General features: G+C 52.2%; 1 protein-coding gene across 2 annotated transcripts in view; it reads right to left on the bottom strand.

The window, feature by feature from the left end:
- Nucleotides 1-21,370, bottom strand: part of LOC123760858 (phenoloxidase-activating factor 3) — a 67,720-nt gene that overhangs the window by 11,613 nt on the left and 34,737 nt on the right. For both annotated transcript variants that reach the window (XM_069329637.1, XM_069329630.1), the window contains 4 exons: nt 17,400-17,523; nt 16,823-17,019; nt 11,018-11,114; nt 10,487-10,674 (listed from right to left, as the gene is read on the bottom strand). In XM_069329637.1, coding sequence (XP_069185738.1) covers nt 10,487-10,674; nt 11,018-11,114; nt 16,823-17,019; nt 17,400-17,523 — 606 coding nt within the window. The remainder of the gene's footprint in view (nt 1-10,486; nt 10,675-11,017; nt 11,115-16,822; nt 17,020-17,399; nt 17,524-21,370) is intronic.

The raw sequence follows: 21,370 nt of genomic DNA on the forward strand, positions 1-21,370 counted from the left end.
CACAACATGGGTTTACAAATGGCCGTTCATGTTTAACAAATTTGCTATAATTTTATTCCAGCATAATTGAGGCAGTTGATAGTGGTAAGGTTTGTGATGTTATGTACCTTAACGTTATCAAAGCTTTTGATGCAGTGCCACATGAAAGACTGATTAAAAAAAACTCATGGTATTGGGGGAGCCATGTTAAGTTGGATTAGGGCATGGCTATACCAAAGGAAACAGAGAGTTAGTATAAATGTGGTTAAGTCAGAGTGGGAAAATGTTGTAAGTGGGGTGCCTCAAGGCTCTGTCCTGGGACCTCTGTTATTCATAACATATATAAATGATTTAGATTCAGGTTTCAGCAGCAATATTTGCAAATTTGCCGATAATTCATAATCGGGAGGGAAGTAAACACGGAAAAATACTCTCTATCACTTCAAGACGATATAAATAGGGCTTTGAAATGGTCAAAGGATTGGCAGATGCAGTTTAATGCTGATAAATGTAAAGTTCTGAGGCTAGGTAATGATGATAGAGTTACAAGATACGAGCTAGATGGTGTTGAGATTGCGAAGTCGGATTGCGAAAGGGATCTGGGTTATGATTAGTAAGAATTTAAAACCAAAAATTTAACACGTAAATGTTCGTAATAAGGCAAATAGGACACTGGGATTTATTAATCGAAGCGTTACTAATAAGATACCTGGTGATGTTCTTTAGCTATGTTTTGCTCTGGTTAGGCCCCATTTAGATTATGCAGTTCAGTTTTGGTCGCCGTATTATAGAATAGATATAAATTCACTAGACGTGTCCAGCATAGTATGGCAAAATTAATCCCTCAAATTAGAAACCTGTCATATGAAGAAAGATTAACAAAGCTTAAATTATATTCTCTGGAAAGGCGAACTACCTGCCAGTGTTGTGTGAACCACCACCACCACCTGCCAGTGTTGTGTGAACCACCACCACCACCACCTGCCAGTGTTGTGTGAACCACCACCACCACCACCTGCCAGTGTTGTGTGAACCACCACCACCACCACCTGCCAGTGTTGTGTGAACCACCATCACTACCTGCCAGTGTTGTGTGAACCGCCACCACCACCACTACCTGCCAGTGTTGTGTGAACCACCACCACCACCACCTGCCAGTGTTGTGTGAACCACCACCACCACCACCTGCCAGTGTTGTGTGAACCACCACCACCACCACTACCTGCCAGTGTTGTGTGAACCACCACCACCACCACTACCTGCCAGTGTTGTGTGAACCACCACCACCACCACTACCTGCCAGTGTTGTGTGAACCACCACCACCACCTGCCAGTGTTGTGTGAACCACCACCACCACCACCTGCCAGTGTTGTGTGAACCACCACCACCACCACTACCTGCCAGTGTAGCGTGAACCACCACCACCACCACCTGCCAGTGTAGTGTGAACCACCACCACCACCACCACCTGCCAGTGTAGCGTGAACCACCACCACCACCACTACCTGCCAGTGTTGTGTGAACCACCACCACCACCACCACCACCTGCCAGTGTTGTGTGAACCACCACCACCACCACCACCTGCCAGTGTTGTGTGAACCACCACCACCACCACATGCCAGTGTTGTGTGAACCACCACCACCTGCCAGTGTTGTGTGAACCACCACCACTACCACTACCTGCCAGTGTTGTGTGAACCACCACCACCACCACTACCTGCCAGTGTTGTGTGAACCACCACCACCACCACCACTACCTGCCAGTGTTGTGTGAACCACCACCACTACCTGCCAGTGTTGTGTGAACCACCACCACCACCTGCCAGTGTAGTGTGAACCACCACCACCACCACCTGCCAGTGTTGTGTGAACCACCACCACCACCTGCCAGTGTTGTGTGAACCACCACCACCACCTGCCAGTGTTGTGTGAACCACCACCACCACCTGCCAGTGTTGTGTGCACCACCACCACCACCACCTGCCAGTGTTGTGTGAACCACCACCACCACCACCTGCCAGTGTTGTGTGAACCACCACCACCACCACTACCTGCCAGTGTTGTGTGAACCACCACCACCACCTGCCAGTGTAGTGTGAACCACCACCACCACCACTACCTGCCAGTATTGTGTGAACCACCACCACCACCTGCCAGTGTTGTGTGAACCACCACCACCACCTGCCAGTGTTGTGTGAACCACCACCACCACCACCTGCCAGTGTAGTGTGAACCACCACCACCACCACCACTACCTGCCAGTGTTGTGTGAACCACCACCACCTGCCAGTGTTGTGTGAACCACCACCACCACCTGCCAGTGTTGTGTGAACCACCACCACCACCTGCCAGTGTTGTGTGAACCACCACCACCACCTGCCAGTGTAGTGTGAACCACCACCACCACCACCTGCCAGTGTAGTGTGAACCACCACCACCACCACTACCTGCCAGTGTTGTGTGAACCACCCCCACCACCACTACCTGCCAGTGTTGTGTGAACCACCACCACCACCTGCCAGTGTTGTGTGAACCACCACCACTACCTGCCAGTGTAGTGTGAACCACCCCCACTACCTGCCAGTGTAGTGTGAACCACCACCACCACCTGCCAGTGTTGTGTGAACCACCACCACCACCTGCCAGTGTCGTGTGAACCACCCCCACCACCTGCCAGTGTAGTGTGAACCACCACCACTACCTGCCAGTGTTGTGTGAACCACCACCACCACCACCACTACCTGCCAGTGTTGTGTGAACCACCACCACCACCACCTGCCAGTGTAGTGTGAACCACCACCACCACCACCACCTGCCAGTGTTGCGTGAACCACCACCACCTGCCAGTGTAGTGTGAACCACCACCACCTGCCAGTGTTGTGTGAACCACCACCACCACCACCACCTGCCAGTGTAGTGTGAACCACCCCCACCACCTGCCAGTGTAGTGTGAACCACCCCCACCACCACTACCTGCCAGTGTTGTGTGAACCACCACCACTACCTGCCAGTGTTGTGTGAACCACCACCACCACCACCACCACCACCTGCCAGTGTAGTGTGAACCACCACCACTACCTGCCAGTGTTGTGTGAACCACCACCACCTGCCAGTGTTGTGTGAACCACCACCACCTGCCAGTGTAGTGTGAACCACCACCACCACCTGCCAGTGTTGTATGAACCACCACCACCACTACCTGCCAGTGTAGTGTGAACCACCACCACCACCTGCCAGTGTAGTGTGAACCACCACCACCACCACCACCTGCCAGTGTAGTGTGAACCACCACCACTACCTGCCAGTGTTGTGTGAACCACCATCACCTGCCAGTGTAGTGTGAACCACCACCACCACCTGCCAGTGTTGTATGAACCACCACCACTTCCCAGTGTAGTGTGAACCACCACCTGCCAGTGTTGTGTGAACCACCACCACCACCACCACCACCTGCCAGTTTTGTGTGAACCACCACCACCACCTGCCAGTGTAGTGTGAACCACCACCACCACCACTACCTGCCAGTGTTGTGTGAACCACCACCACCACCAGCACCACCACCTGCCAGTGTTGTGTGAACCACCACCACCACCTGCCAGTGTAGTGTGAACCACCACCACCACCACCTGCCAGTGTTGTGTGAACCACCACCACTACCTGCCAGTGTAGTGTGAACCACCACCACCACCTGCCAGTGTTGTGTGAACCACCACCACCACCACCTGCCAGTGTTGTGTGAACCACCACCACCACCTGCCAGTGTAGTGTGAACCACCACCACCACCTGCCAGTGTTGTGTGAACCACCACCACCACCTGCCAGTGTTGTGTGAACCACCACCACCTGCCAGTGTTGTGTGAACCACCACCACCACCTGCCAGTGTAGTGTGAACCACCACCACCACCACCACCACCTGCCAGTGTAGTGTGAACCACCACCACCACCACCTGCCAGTGTTGTGTGAACCACCACTACCACCACCACCTGCCAGTGTAGTGTGAACCACTACCACCACCTGCCAGTGTTGTGTGAACCACCACCACCTGCCAGTGTAGTGTGAACCACCACCACCACCTGCCAGTGTTGTATGAACCACCACCACCTGCCAGTGTAGTGTGAACCACCACCACCACCTGCCAGTGTTGTGTGAACCACCACCACTACCACCACCTGCCAGTGTTGTGTGAACCACCACCACTACCTGCCAGTGTTGTGTGAACCACCACCACCACCACCACCTGCCAGTGTTGTGTGAACCACCACCACTACCTGCCAGTGTTGTGTGAACCACCACCACCACCACCACCTGCCAGTGTTGTGTGAACCACCACCACCACCTGCCAGTGTTGTGTGAACCACCACCACCACCTGCCAGTGTAGTGTGAACCACCACCACCACCACCACCTGCCAGTGTTGTGTGAACCACCACCACTACCTGCCAGTGTAGTGTGAACCACCACCACCACCTGCCAGTGTTGTGTGAACCACCACCACCACCACCTGCCAGTGTTGTGTGAACCACCACCACCACCTGCCAGTGTAGTGTGAACCACCACCACCACCTGCCAGTGTTGTGTGAACCACCACCACCACCTGCCAGTGTTGTGTGAACCACCACCACCTGCCAGTGTTGTGTGAACCACCACCACCACCTGCCAGTGTAGTGTGAACCACCACCACCACCACCACCACCTGCCAGTGTAGTGTGAACCACCACCACCACCACCACCACCTGCCAGTGTTGTGTGAACCACCACCACCACCACCACCTGCCAGTGTAGTGTGAACCACTACCACCACCTGCCAGTGTTGTGTGAACCACCACCACCTGCCAGTGTAGTGTGAACCACCACCACCACCTGCCAGTGTTGTATGAACCACCACCACCTGCCAGTGTAGTGTGAACCACCACCACCACCACCACCTGCCAGTGTTGTGTGAACCACCACCACTACCACCACCTGCCAGTGTTGTGCGAACCACCACCACTACCTGCCAGTGTTGTGTGAACCACCACCACCACCACCACCTGCCAGTGTTGTGTGAACCACCACCACTACCTGCCAGTGTTGTGTGAACCACCACCACCACCACCACCTGCCAGTGTTGTGTGAACCACCACCACCACCTGCCAGTGTTGTGTGAACCACCACCACCACCTGCCAGTGTTGTGTGAACCACCACCACCACCTGCCAGTGTAGTGTGAACCACCACCACCACCACTACCTGCCAGTGTTGTGTGAACCACCACCACCACCTGCCAGTGTAGTGTGAACCACCACCACCACCACCTGCCAGTGTTGTGTGAACCACCACCACCACCTGCCAGTGTAGTGTGAACCACCACCACCACCACCTGCCAGTGTAGTGTGAACCACCACCACCACCACTACCTGCCAGTGTAGTGTGAACCACCACCACTACCTGCCAGTGTTGTATGAACCACCACCACCACCACCACCTGCCAGTGTTGTGTGAACCACCCCCACCACCACCACCTGCCAGTGTAGTGTGAACCACCACCACCACCACCACCTGCCAGTGTAGTGTGAACCACCACCACCACCACCACCACCACCACCACCTGCCAGTGTTGTGTGAACCACCACCACCACCTGCCAGTGTTGTGTGAACCACCACCACCACCACCACCACCACCACCTGCCAGTGTTGTGTGAACCACCCCCACCACCACCACCTGCCAGTGTAGTGTGAACCACCACCACCACCTGACAGTTTAGTGTGAACCACCACCACCACCTGACAGTTTAGTGTGAACCACCACCACCACCACCACCACCTGCCAGTGTTGTGTGAACCACCACCACCACCTGCCAGTGTAGTGTGAACCACCACCACCACCACCTGCCAGTGTAGTGTGAACCACCACCACCACCACTACCTGCCAGTGTAGTGTGAACCACCACCACCTGCCAGTGTAGTGTGAACCACCACCACCACCACCTGCCAGTGTAGTGTGAACCACCACCACCACCACTACCTGCCAGTGTTGTGTGAACCACCACCACCACCACCTGCCAGTGTTGTGTGAACCACCACCACCACCACCTGCCAGTGTTGTGTGAACCACCACCACCACCACCTGCCAGTGTAGTGTGAACCACCACCACCACCACCACCTGCCAGTGTAGTGTGAACCACCACCACCACCACCACCTGCCAGTGTAGTGTGAACCACCACCACCACCTGCCAGTGTAGTGTGAACCACCACCACCACCACCTGCCAGTGTTGTGTGAACCACCACCACCTGCCAGTGTAGTGTGAACCACCACCACCACCACCTGCCAGTGTAGTGTGAACCACCACCACCACCACCTGCCAGTGTTGTGTGAACCACCACCACCACCACCTGCCAGTGTAGTGTGAACCACCACCACCACCACCACCTGCCAGTGTAGTGTGAACCACCACCACCACCACCACCTGCCAGTGTAGTGTGAACCACCACCACCACCACCTGCCAGTGTAGTGTGAACCACCACCACCACCACCTGCCAGTGTAGTGTGAACCACCACCACCACCACCTGCCAGTGTAGTGTGAACCACCACCACCACCACCTGCCAGTGTAGTGTGAACCACCACCACCACCACCTGCCAGTGTAGTGTGAACCACCACCACCACCACCACCACCTGCCAGTGTAGTGTGAACCACCACCACCACCACCTGCCAGTGTAGTGTGAACCACCACCACCACCTGCCAGTGTTGTGTGAACCACCACCACCACCTGCCAGTGTAGTGTGAACCACCACCACCACCACCACCACCTGCCAGTGTAGTGTGAACCACCACCACCACCTGCCAGTGTAGTGTGAACCACCACCACCACCACCTGCCAGTGTTGTGTGAACCACCACCACCACCACCACCTGCCAGTGTAGTGTGAACCACCACCACCACCTGCCAGTGTAGTGTGAACCACCACCACCACCTGCCAGTGTAGTGTGAACCACCACCACCACCACCACCTGCCAGTGTAGTGTGAACCACCACCACCACCACCACCACCTGCCAGTGTTGTGTGAACCACCACCACCACCACCACCTCTCAGTGTTGTGTGAACCACCACCACCACCTGCCAGTGTTGTGTGAACCACCACCACCACCACCTGCCAGTGTAGTGTGAACCACCACCACCACCACCTGCCAGTGTAGTGTGAACCACCACCACCACCACCACCACCTGCCAGTGTAGTGGTGAACCCACCCACCACCACCACCTGCCAGTGTTTGTGTGAACCACCACCACCACCACCACCTGCCAGTGTAGTGTGAACCACCACCACCACCACCTGCCAGTGTTGTGTGAACCACCACCACCACCACCTGCCAGTGTAGTGTGAACCACCACCACCACCTGCCAGTGTAGTGTGAACCACCACCACCACCACCCTGCCAGTGTTGTGTGAACCGCCACCACCACCACCTGCCAGTGTTGTGTGAACCGCCACCACCACCACCTGCCAGTGTAGTGTGAACCACCACCACCACCACCACCACCACCTGCCAGTGTAGTGTGAACCACCACCACCACCACCACCACCTGCCAGTGTAGTGTGAACCACCACCACCACCACCACCACCTGCCAGTGTAGTGTGAACCACCACCACCACCACCTGCCAGTGTAGTGTGAACCACCACCACCACCACCACCTGCCAGTGTAGTGTGAACCACCACCACCACCACCTGCCAGTGTAGTGTGAACCACCACCACCACCACCACCTGCCAGTGTAGTGTGAACCACCACCACCACCACCACCTGCCAGTGTAGTGTGAACCACCACCACCACCACCACCTGCCAGTGTAGTGTGAACCACCACCACCACCACCACCACCTGCCAGTGTAGTGTGAACCACCACCACCACCACTACCTGCCAGTGTAGTGTGAACCACTACCACCACCACTACCTGCCAGTGTTGTGTGAACCACCACCACCACCACCTGCCAGTGTTGTGTGAACCACCACCACCACCACCTGCCAGTGTAGTGTGAACCACCACCACCACCACCACCTGCCAGTGTAGTGTGAACCACCACCACCACCACCACCTGCCAGTGTAGTGTGAACCACCACCACCACCACCACCTGCCAGTGTAGTGTGAACCACCACCACCACCACCACCTGCCAGTGTAGTGTGAACCACCACCACCACCACCACCTGCCAGTGTAGTGTGAACCACCACCACCACCACCACCACCTGCCAGTGTAGTGTGAACCACCACCACCACCACCTGCCAGTGTAGTGTGAACCACCACCACCACCTGCCAGTGTAGTGTGAACCACCACCACCACCACCTGCCAGTGTAGTGTGAACCACCACCACCACCACCACCTGCCAGTGTAGTGTGAACCACCACCACCTGCCAGTGTAGTGTGAACCACCACCACCACCACCTGCCAGTGTAGTGTGAACCACCACCACCACCACCACCTGCCAGTGTAGTGTGAACCACCACCACCACCACCACCACCTGCCAGTGTAGTGTGAACCACCACCACCACCTGCCAGTGTAGTGTGAACCACCACCACCACCACTACCTGCCAGTGTTGTGTGAACCACCACCACCACCACCTGCCAGTGTTGTGTGAACCACCACCACCACCACCTGCCAGTGTTGTGTGAACCACCACCACCACCACCTGCCAGTGTAGTGTGAACCACCACCACCACCACCACCTGCCAGTGTAGTGTGAACCACCACCACCACCACCACCTGCCAGTGTAGTGTGAACCACCACCACCTGCCAGTGTAGTGTGAACCACCACCACCACCTGCCAGTGTTGTGTGAACCACCACCACCACCACCTGCCAGTGTAGTGTGAACCACCACCACCACCACCTGCCAGTGTAGTGTGAACCACCACCACCACCACCTGCCAGTGTTGTGTGAACCACCACCACCACCACCTGCCAGTGTAGTGTGAACCACCACCACCACCACCACCTGCCAGTGTAGTGTGAACCACCACCACCACCACCACCTGCCAGTGTAGTGTGAACCACCACCACCACCACCTGCCAGTGTAGTGTGAACCACCACCACCACCACCACCACCACCTGCCAGTGTAGTGTGAACCACCACCACCACCACCTGCCAGTGTAGTGTGAACCACCACCACCACCACCACCACCTGCCAGTGTAGTGTGAACCACCACCACCACCACCTGCCAGTGTAGTGTGAACCACCACCACCACCTGCCAGTGTAGTGTGAACCACCACCACCACCACCACCACCTGCCAGTGTAGTGTGAACCACCACCACCACCTGCCAGTGTAGTGTGAACCACCACCACCTGCCAGTGTTGTGTGAACCACCACCACCACCACCACCTGCCAGTGTAGTGTGAACCACCACCACCACCTGCCAGTGTAGTGTGAACCACCACCACCACCACCACCTGCCAGTGTAGTGTGAACCACCACCACCACCACCACCACCTGCCAGTGTTGTGTGAACCACCACCACCACCACCACCTGCCAGTGTTGTGTGAACCACCACCACCACCACCACCTGCCAGTGTTGTGTGAACCACCACCACCTGCCAGTGTAGTGTGAACCACCACCACCACCACCTGCCAGTGTAGTGTGAACCACCACCACCACCACCACCACCACCTGCCAGTGTAGTGTGAACCACCACCACCACCACCTGCCAGTGTTGTGTGAACCACCACCACCACCACCACCTGCCAGTGTAGTGTGAACCACCACCACCACCACCTGCCAGTGTTGTGTGAACCACCACCACCACCACCTGCCAGTGTAGTGTGAACCACCACCACCACCTGCCAGTGTAGTGTGAACCACCACCACCACCACCTGCCAGTGTTGTGTGAACCGCCACCACCACCACCTGCCAGTGTTGTGTGAACCGCCACCACCACCACCTGCCAGTGTAGTGTGAACCACCACCACCACCACCACCACCACCTGCCAGTGTAGTGTGAACCACCACCACCACCACCTGCCAGTGTAGTGTGAACCACCACCACCACCACCTGCCAGTGTAGTGTGAACCACCACCACCACTACCACCTGCCAGTGTAGTGTGAACCACCACCACCACCACCTGCCAGTGTAGTGTGAACCACCACCACCACCACCACCTGCCAGTGTAGTGTGAACCACCACCACCACCACCACCTGCCAGTGTAGTGTGAACCACCACCACCACCACCACCTGCCAGTGTAGTGTGAACCACCACCACCACCACCACCACCTGCCAGTGTAGAGTGAACCACCACCACCACCTGCCAGTGTTGTGTGAACCACCACCACCTGCCAGTGTAGTGTGAACCACCACCACCACCTGCCAGTGTTGTGTGAACCACCACCACCACCACCACCTGCCAGTGTAGTGTGAACCACCACCACCACCACCACCTGCCAGTGTAGTGTGAACCACCTGGCACAAACTGTACACACACACAAGGGGTGAACCAGTCCGAGACACTAACGCGGGTTCATGGTGGCAGGATGGGCCAGCCTCAGGAGGGCGATGTCGTTACACTCGGGGCACGGCTTCCCGTACTCTGGATGGTTGATCACTTGGGCCACAGGAATGTCTTGGGGCAGAGGAGCACAGATCCCTTTCTCACAGTCCCGGTCCTGGTTCAAGGTGTGCTCCCCGATCCTCACGCTCTCCCTGCGGAGGAAACAAAGTACAAATGTTGACCAGACCACACACTAGAAATGGAAGGGACGACGACGTTTCGGTCCGTCCTGGACCATTCTCACAATCGACTTGAGAATGGTCCAGGACGGACCGAAACGTCGTCGTCCCTTCCATTTCTAGTGTGTGGTCTGGTCAACATACTTCAGCCACGTTATTGTGAAAGTACAAATATAACATATGCAGGGTACGTTCTTTGTCTCTGTTGCAAGATTTACCAGTGCCAGTAATTCATTTCATACATTTTATAATCAAATTGAAGGGTGAAGTGTATTGGCCATGGAGGTAGAATCGAGGTAGAGAGACGGGTACTTACAGGGTGAGCAGGTTGGACTTGAAACAGTGGGCGGCCGTGAGGACGTAGCGGTCAGAGATGAGCACCCCGCCACAGAACCACGTCAACTGTCCTTTAACTGTTGGTATATAATGACTTGTACCAGACACCGAGACATATAGAGATGTATGTTCGTTATGACAAGATTATTATGACGAAAGAGAGAGAGGTACATAATAGGCACTCTCACACACACACTATAACCACTCTCACACACACTACAGCCACTCACACACACACACACTATAACCACTCTCACACACACACTACAGCCACTCACACACACACTACAGCCACTCTCACACACACACTATAACCACTCTCACACACACTACAGCCACTCACACACACACACACTATAACCACTCTCACACACACACTACAGCCACTCACACACACACTACAGCCACTCTCACACACACACACTACAGCCACTCTCACACACACACACTATAACCACTCTCACACACACACACTACAGCCACTCACACACACACACTACAGCCACTCTCACACACACTACAGCCACTCACACACACACACACTACAGCCACTCACACACACACACACTACAGCCACTCACACACACACACTACAGCCACTCACACACACACTACAGCCACTCTCACACACACACACTATAACCACTCTCACACACACACTACAGCCACTCACACACACACACACACTACAGCCACTCACACACACACACTACAGCCACTCACACACACACAAACACTACAGCCACTCTCTCACACACACACTACAGCCACTCACACACACACACACTACAGCCACTCTCACAAACACACACTACAGCCACTCTCACACACACTACAGCCACTCACACACACACTACAGCCACTCTCACACACACTACAGCCACTCACACACACACTACAGCCACTCTCACACACACTATACAGTGTGTACAGGAAAACAACAGTGAAAGAACAGGTATTGAAACTTAGAACAGGCGAGGACAGGTATACAGAGAATGACAGAGAGGTGTGTGAGGAACTCAACAAGAGGTTCCAGGAGGTCTTCACAATAGAACAGGGTGAGGTCACTGTGCTAGGAGAAAGGGAGGTAAACCAGGCGGCCTTGGAGGAGTTCGAAATTACGAGAGAGGAGGTCAAGAGACACCTGCTGGATCTGGATGTTAGAAAGGCTGTTGGTCCAGATGGGATCTCACCATGGGTACTGAAAGAGTGTGCAGAGGCACTTTGCCTGCCACTCTCCATAGTGTATAGTAAGTCACTAGAGACGGGAGACCTACCAGAAATATGGAAGACGGCGAATGTGGTCCCAATATACAAAAAGGGCGACAGACAAGAGGCACTGAACTACAGGCCAGTGTCCTTGACTTGTATACCATGCAAGGTGATGGAGAAGATCGTGAGAAAAAACCTGGTAACACATCTGGAGAGAAGGGACTTCGTGACAAATCGCCAACATGGGTTCAGGGAGGGTAAATCTTGCCTTACAGGCTTGATAGAATTCTACGATCAGGTGACACAGATTAAGCAAGAAAGAGAGGGCTGGGCGGACTGCATTTTCTTGGATTGTCGGAAAGCCTTTGACACAGTACCGCATAAGAGGCTGGTACATAAGCTGGAGAGACAGGCAGGTGTAGCTGGTAAGGTGCTCCAGTGGATAAGGGAGTATCTAAGCAATAGGAAGCAGAGAGTTACGGTGAGGGGTGAGACCTCCGATTGGCGTGAAGTCACCAGTGGAGTCCCACAGGGCTCTGTACTCGGTCCTATCTTGTTTCTGATATATGTAAATGATCTCCCGGAGGGTATCGATTCATTTCTCTCAATGTTTGCGGACGATGCTAAAATTATGAGAAGGATTAAAACAGAAGAGGACTGTTTGAGGCTTCAAGAAGACCTAGACAAGCTGAAGGAATGGTCGAACAAATGGTTGTTAGAGTTTAACCCAACCAAATGTAATGTAATGAAGATAGGTGTAGGGAGCAGGAGGCCAGATACAAGGTATCATCTGGGAGAGGAAATTCTTCAGGAGTCAGAGAAGGAAAAAGACTTGGGGGTTGATATCACGCCAGACCTGTCTCCTGCAGCACATATCAAGCGGATAACATCAGCGGCATATGCCAGGCTGGCCAACATACGAACGGCATTCAGAAACTTGTGTAAAGAATCATTCAGAACTTTGTATACCACATATGTCAGGCCAATCCTGGAGTATGCAGCCCCAGCATGGAGTCCATATCTAGTCAAGGATAAGACTAAACTGGAAAAGGTTCAAAGGTTTGCCACCAGACTAGTACCCGAGCTGAGAGGTATGAGCTACGAGGAGAGACTACGGGAATTAAACCTCACTTCGCTGGAAGACAGAAGAGTTAGGGGGGACATGATCACCACATTCAAGATTCTGAAGGGGATTGATAGGGTAGATAAAGACAGTCTATTTAACACAAGGGGAACACGCACAAGGGGACACAGGTGGAAACTGAGTGCCCAAATGAGCCACAGAGATATTAGAAAGAACTTTTTTAGTGTCAGAGTGGTTGACAAATGGAATGCATTAGGGGGTGATGTGGTGGAGGCTCACTCCATACACAGTTTCAAGTGTAGATATGACAGAGCCCGATAGGCTCAGGAATCTGTACACCTGTTGATTGACGGTTGAGAGGCGGGACCAAAGAGCCAGAGCTCAACCCCCGCAAACACAACTAGGTGAGTACACTACAGCCACTCACACACACACTACAGCCACTCTCACACACACTACAGCCACTCTCACACACACTACAGCCACTCACACACACACTACAGCCACTCTCACACACACTACAGCCACTCACACACACACTACAGCCACTCACACACACACACACTACAGCCACTCTCACACACACACCCTACAGCCACTCACACACACACACACTACAGCCACTCACACACACACTACAGCCACTCTCACACACACACACACTACAGCCACTCACACACACACACACTACAGCCACTCTCACACACACACACTACAGCCACTCTCACACACACACACTACAGCCACTCACACACACACTACAGCCACTCACACACACACACACTACAGCCACTCTCACACACACACACTACAGCCACTCACACACACCCTACAGCCACTCACACACACACACACTACAGCCACTCTCACACACACACACTACAGCCACTCTCACACACACACACTACAGCCACTCACACACACACTACAGCCACTCTCACACACACACACTACAGCCACTCTCACACACACACACTACAGCCACTCACACACACTACAGCCACTCACACACACACACACTACAGCCACTCTCACACACACACACTACAGCCACTCACACACACACACACTACAGCCACTCACACACACACACACTACAGCCACTCTCACACACACACACTACAGCCACTCACACACACACACACTACAGCCACTCTCACACACACACACTACAGCCACTCACACACACACACACTACAGCCACTCACACACACACACACTACAGCCACTCTCACACACACACACTACAGCCACTCACACACACACTACAGCCACTCACACACACACTACAGCCACTCACACACACACTACAGCCACTCACACACACACACTACAGCCACTCACACACACACACTACAGCCACTCACACACACACACTACAGCCACTCACACACACACTACAGCCACTCACACACACACTACAGCCACTCACACACACACTACAGCCACTCACACACACACTACAGTCACTCACACACACACACTACAGCCACTCACACACACACTACAGCCACTCACACACACACACACACTACAGCCACTCACACACACACACTACAACAACTCTCACACACACACTACAGTCACTCACACACACACACACTACAGCCACTCACACACACACACTACAGCCACTCACACACACACACTACAACCACTCTCACACACACACTACAGTCACTCACACACACACACACTACAACCACTCTCACACACACACTACAGTCACTCACACACACTACAACCACTCTCACACACACACTACAGTCACTCACACACACACACTACAGCCACTCACACACACACACTACAGCCACTCACACACACACACTACAGTCACTCACACTGTTACGGACCCGAGTTCAACGTCCGAGCACGGAGCAGTGACGACCACGCCATCTGTGGGTCAGCTCCCGAAACCCCCTTCAAATGGACGGCGCCATCAAGTGAGGACAGGAAATACCAGCCACAAGGGCTAGTTTCCCGTCCTGATCAGCTCATAACACAGCCGCTGCTGACCTCTGGTGAGGTGGTGCTTAGACAGCAACGCCATCTATGGAGTGGATAGGTGGGCGTTTGGGTCTGAGCCGGTAAGTGACATGCCCTAGTGTGTCCCTAGTACTGATGACGTGTCTGATTACAGAGTCGACCTGGGACTGCTGTAATGAACGTTGGATGAGTCTACCCAAGGCAGTCGTCTTGTCTCCAAGTGTTTGCTGCAGCAGCTGTGAGTCGCCCCCCGGATGAACACTGTGGTGTTACCCTGCCTGTGACGAGGCAGTTGAGGGATTGTAGTACCCGGGACTGACTTGTGGAGACGTTTAACCACTGGGGTGTTGTGGCGAGGAGAGTGGTCTGTGGGATCACACGAGGCTCCTGACTAGGGTTCGCGACCTTAGTATCGATCGTGGAGTGGCCTAACCAGCGTCGCTGATTGGAACCTGCCAGCTACCGCCTGGACTTGTGGTTGATGGCCTCCACAACGGTGCCCCCAGTGGAACTGTGATTTGGCTGGCCGGTGGCCAGGGTAGACTCAATAGGATCGAAGGATTCATCGTGAGGCCACAAGAGGACCAAGAGCTTAGCACCGATGAGCACCGTGAACGTCCAGAGTCTTCAGAAGAAGACTACGTTGTGCATTCTAGTGTTTATACCCCCCCCCCCGTGTAATCGTTTATATAGTATTTATGGTGATGGTAATAATTATATTATTAAGTTTTTGCCTTTATTTCCCTTCCCCTTTAATTTACTTGCGTTACGGATCACATCCCTTGAAAGCCACTACTAGCTTGGGGCCGGATACCCTACCTCTATTTACATCAGAGAAAGAACCCGGTTGCGACCCGAGAGGGCCGTAACACACACACACACACACTACAACCACTCACACACACACACTACAGTCACTCACACACACACACTACAGCCACACACACACTACAGCCACTCACACACACACACTACAGCCACTCACACACACACACACACACTACAACCACTCTCACACACACACTACAGTCACTCACACACACACACACTACAGCCACTCACACACACACACTACAGCCACTCACACACACACACACTACAACCACTCTCACACACACACTACAGCCACTCTCACACACACACTACAGCCACTCACACACACACATACACTACAACCACTCACACACACACACTACAGCCACTCTCACACACACATACACTACAACCACTCACACACACACACTACAACCACTCACACACACACACTACAACCACTCACACTCACACACTACAGCCACACACACACACACTACAGCCACACACACATACACTACAACCACTCACACACACACACACTACAACCACTCACACACACACACTACAACCACTCACACACACACACTACAGCCACACACACACACACTACAGCCACACACACACACACTACAGCCACACACACATACACTACAACCACTCACACACTCCCCCTTCCCCACTGACATCTGCCTCGTAGGAGGGCCATCCAGGGCCAGGCCAGGAGGGGGGCGTCGTGCCCGTCAATGATCCTGTCAGTAAGGGCGGAGACGCCGCAGGAGGTGGGCAGGACGGGCTTCACCAGATTCCCCGGCCCCGGGGCGGCGGCTCCAGGAGACGAGCAGCACACCAGAGGGAAGTTGTTGTCGAAGCCGCAGATGGCGCTGTGGAGGATGGAACAGTTATTGTGGTCACGCACCTTTGTGTGTGGCCGCGCATCTTTGTGTGTGGCCACACACCTTTCTATGTGGCCACAGACAAACAAGACAGCAGAGACATGATCATAACATCATAGATTGTTACATTCACTGTAACTATTTACTGACACAAATAATGTTTTTTTCCAAAAGTAGAAACAGATGATACTGTAATAGTGTAATACTGAGCAAGTCCAGTGTGCATGAGCAAGGGTTGGACGGGAGGAAGTGTAATACTGAGCAAGTCCATCATGAGCAGGGGTTGGACGGGAGGCAATGTAACAGTGAACAAGTCCAGAGAGCATGAACAGGGGGTTGGACGTACACAGAGAGGAAGGGGGACTTACCTGCGCAAGGTGTCGACTGCTTGCGGGGGCGCCCGTCCTGCCTTTATCAGGTTGAGGAGAGTGAGGAGCGCGGGACAGTTGATGATGGGCCCACACACGCCCCGCCGGCCCCTCGCCGTACAACCTGCCACACACACATACTTAATAACTGCCACACTCTGGTAGATGGCAGAGAGGCGAGGCACGCCAACCTGGCCAAGGGTGACCAGTATACACACCAACATGTAGTGAGACATAATTGGGGGATAGAGATGTAGAAACAACAGTTTCTACAAATATTTACTTGCAAATTGTTTTAAGTAATCAAGGTACAGTACTTTAAATTTGAGTTTAAATCCTTAGAAAGTATGTGAAGGGAAATACATTTGTACTGTACTTCCTGTGGCGTCCAATACAGCTGCTTGCAGAATATAGGAAAGAGAACAGAGTTAAAAAAAATAGTTTTAACTAAATGTGTTTGAGCAATATACAGTTTTCTTACCAATATACAGTTGATGTTCTTACCATGTTTTAAAATCAACTGGGAAAAGATTACTGGAATCAAAATACAAAACATGGGTTTTGATACAGCAATTTACAAAACTATAGTATTTTTGTAAATCTCTAATTAAATGTGCAATCAATAGAAATAAAGAACAAAAAATAACTTGAAATATTAAGTACACGTGTGTGTGTGTGTGTGTGTGTGTGTGTGTGTGTGTGTGTGTGTGTGTGTGTGTGTGTGTGTGTGTGTGTGTGTGTGTGTGTGTGTATTCACCGAGTTGTGTGTGCGGGGGTTGAGCTTTGCTCTCAGCCAGCTGGCTCTTTTGCTCAAAGCCAGCCTGGCTGGCTTTGATATGTGCTGCAGGAGACAGGTCTGGCGTGATATCAACCCCCAAGTCTTTTTCCTTCTCTGACTCCTGAAGAATTTCCTCTCCCAGATGATACTTTGTATCCGGCCTCCTGCTCCCTACACCTATCTTCATTACATTACATTTGGTTGGGGTAAACTCTAACAACCATTTGTTCGACCATTCCTTCAGCTTGTCTAGGTCTTCTTGAAGCCTCAAACAGTCCTCTTCTGTTTTAATCCTTCTCATAATTTTGGCATCGTCCGCAAACATTGAGAGAAATGAATCTATACCCTCCGGGAGATCATTTACATATATCAGAAACAAGATAGGTCCGAGTACAGAGCCCTGTGGGACTCCACTGGTGACTTCACGCCAATCAGGGGTCTCACCCCTCACCGTAACTCTCTGCTTCCTATTGCTTAGGTACTCTCTTATCCACTGGAGCACCATACCAGCTACACCTGCCTGTCTCTCCAGCTTATGTACCAGAGGCCAGATTCACGAAAGTTCTTACGCAAGCACTTACGAACGTGTACATCTTTCCCCAATCTTTGACGGCTTTGGTTACATTTATTAAACAGTTTACAAGCATGAAAACTTCCCATTCAACTGTTGTTATTGTTATAAACAGCCTCCTGGTGCTTCGGAGCTTATTAACTGTTTAATAATTGGAAACAAAGCCGCCAAAGAGTGAGAAAAGATGTACAGGTTCGTAAGTGCTTGCGTAAGTGCTTTCGTGAATCTGGTCCCAGCCTCTTATGCGATACTGTGTCAAAGGCTTTCTGACAATCCAAGAAAATGCAGTCCGCCCAGCCCTCTCTTTCTTGCTTAATCTGTGTCACCTGATCGTAGAATTCTATCAAGCCTGTAAGGCAAGATTTACCCTCCCTGAACCCATGTTGACGATTTGTCACGAAGTCTCTTCTCTCCAGATATGATACCAGGTTTTTTCTCACGATCTTCTCCATCACCTTGCATGGTATACAAGTCAAGGACACTGGCCTGTAGTTCAGTGCCTCTTGCCTGTCGCCCTTTTTGTATATTGGGACTACATTCGCCATCTTCCATATTTCTGGTAGGTCTCCCGTCTCCAGTGACCTACTATACACTATTGTGTGGCAAGCAAAGTGCCTCTGTACACTCTTTCAGTACCCATGGTGAGATCCCATCTGGACCAACAGCCTTTCTAACATCCAGATCTAGCAGGTGTCTCTTGACCTCCTCTCTCGTAATTTCGAACTCTTCCAAGGCCGCCTGGTTTACTTCCCTTTCTCCTAGCACAATGACCTTACCTTGTTCTGTTGTGAAGACCTCCTGGAACATTTTGTTGAGTTCATCACACACCTCTTTGTCATTCCCTGTATACCTGTCCTCGCCTGTTCTAAGTTTCACTACCTGTTCTTTCACTGTTGTTTTTCTTCTGATGTGACTGTGGAGTAGCTTTGGTTCGGTCTTGGCTTTGTTTGCTATATCATTTTCATAACTTTTCTCTGCTTCTCTTCTCACCCTGACATACTCATTCCTGGTTCTCTGGTATCTCTCTCTGCTTTCTTGTGTTCTGTTATTCCGGAAGTTCCTCCACGCCCTTTTGTTCAGTTTCTTCGCTTCCATACATGCCCTATTATACCATGGATTCTTCTGTTGCTTCTTGGATTTTTCCTTTCGGGCCGGGATGAACCTGTTTACAGCCTCCTGACACTTTTGGGTGACATAGTCCATCACATCTTGTACAGACTTAGCTCTGAGGTCTGTGTTCCAAGGTATTTCCCTTAGGAAGCTTCTCATCTCCTCATAATTTCCCTTTGGGTAAGAAAGCCTTTTGTTTCCTAGTTCTTTTTGGGGAGATAATTCCTAGCTCTACCAGGTACTCAAAGTTCAATACACTGTGGTCACTCATTCCCAAGGGTGCTTCCATTTTGACTTCCCTTATATCCCACTCATTTAGGGTAAATATCAAATCAAGCATTGCTGGTTCATCTTCTCCTCTCATTCTTGTTGGTTCCTTGATTTGCTGGCTTAGAAAGTTTCTTGTTGCCGCGTCCAGCAGCTTAGCTCTCCATGTTTCTGGTCCTCCATGCGGGTCTCTGTTCTCCCAATCTATCTTCCCGTGGTTGAAGTCTTCCATGATTAGTAGTCCAGATCCATTCCTGCTAGCAACAGAAGCTGTTCTCTCTATTATGTTAATGGTGGCCATGTTGTTTCTATCATATTCCTGTCTGGGTCTTCTGTCATTTGGTGGTGGATTATATATGACTACGACTATAATTTTTTGCCCTCCAGTTGTTATGGTACCTATTATGTAGTCACTGAAACCTTCACATCCCTGAACAACTAACTCCCCTCCTCCTGTGTGTGTGTGTGTGTGTGTGTGTGTGTGTGTGTGTGTGTACTCACCTAGTTGTGTCTGCAGGATCGAGCATTGACTCTTGGATCCCGCCTTTCGAGCATCGGTTGTTTACAGCAATGACTCCTGTCCCATTTCCCTATCATACCTGGTTTTAAAATTATGAATAGTATTTGCTTCCACAACCTGTTCCTGAAGTGCATTCCATTTCCCCACTACTCTCACGCTAAAAGAAAACTTCCTAACATCTCTGTGACTCATCTGAGTTTCAAGCTTCCATCCATGTCCCCTCGTTCTGTTACTATTCCGTGTGAACATTTCGTCCCTGTCCACTCTGTCAATCCCTCTGAGTATCTTATACGTTCCTTTCATGTCCCCCCTCTCCCTTCTTCTTTCTAGTGTCGTAAGGCACAGTTCCCTCAGGCGCTCCTCATACCCCATCCCTCGTAGCTCTGGGACGAGTCTCGTTGCAAACCTCTGAACCTTTTCCAGTTTCATTATATGCTTCTTCAGATGGGGACTCCATGATGAGGCGTCATACTCTAAGACTGGCCTTACGTAGGCAGTGTAAAGCGCCCTAAATGCCTCCTTACTTAGGTTTCTGAATGATGTTCTAACTTTTGCCAGTGTAGAGTACGCTGCTGTCGTTATCCTATTTATATGTGCCTCAGGAGATAGATTAGGTGTTACGTCCACCCCCAGGTCTCTTTCACGCGTCGTTACAGGTAGGCTGTTCCCCTTCATTGTGTACTGTCCCTTTGGTCTCCTATCTCCTAGTCCCATTTCCATAACTT

Source organism: Procambarus clarkii, chromosome 3 (assembly GCF_040958095.1).
Source record: "Procambarus clarkii isolate CNS0578487 chromosome 3, FALCON_Pclarkii_2.0, whole genome shotgun sequence".
NCBI lineage: Eukaryota > Metazoa > Arthropoda > Malacostraca > Decapoda > Cambaridae > Procambarus > Procambarus clarkii.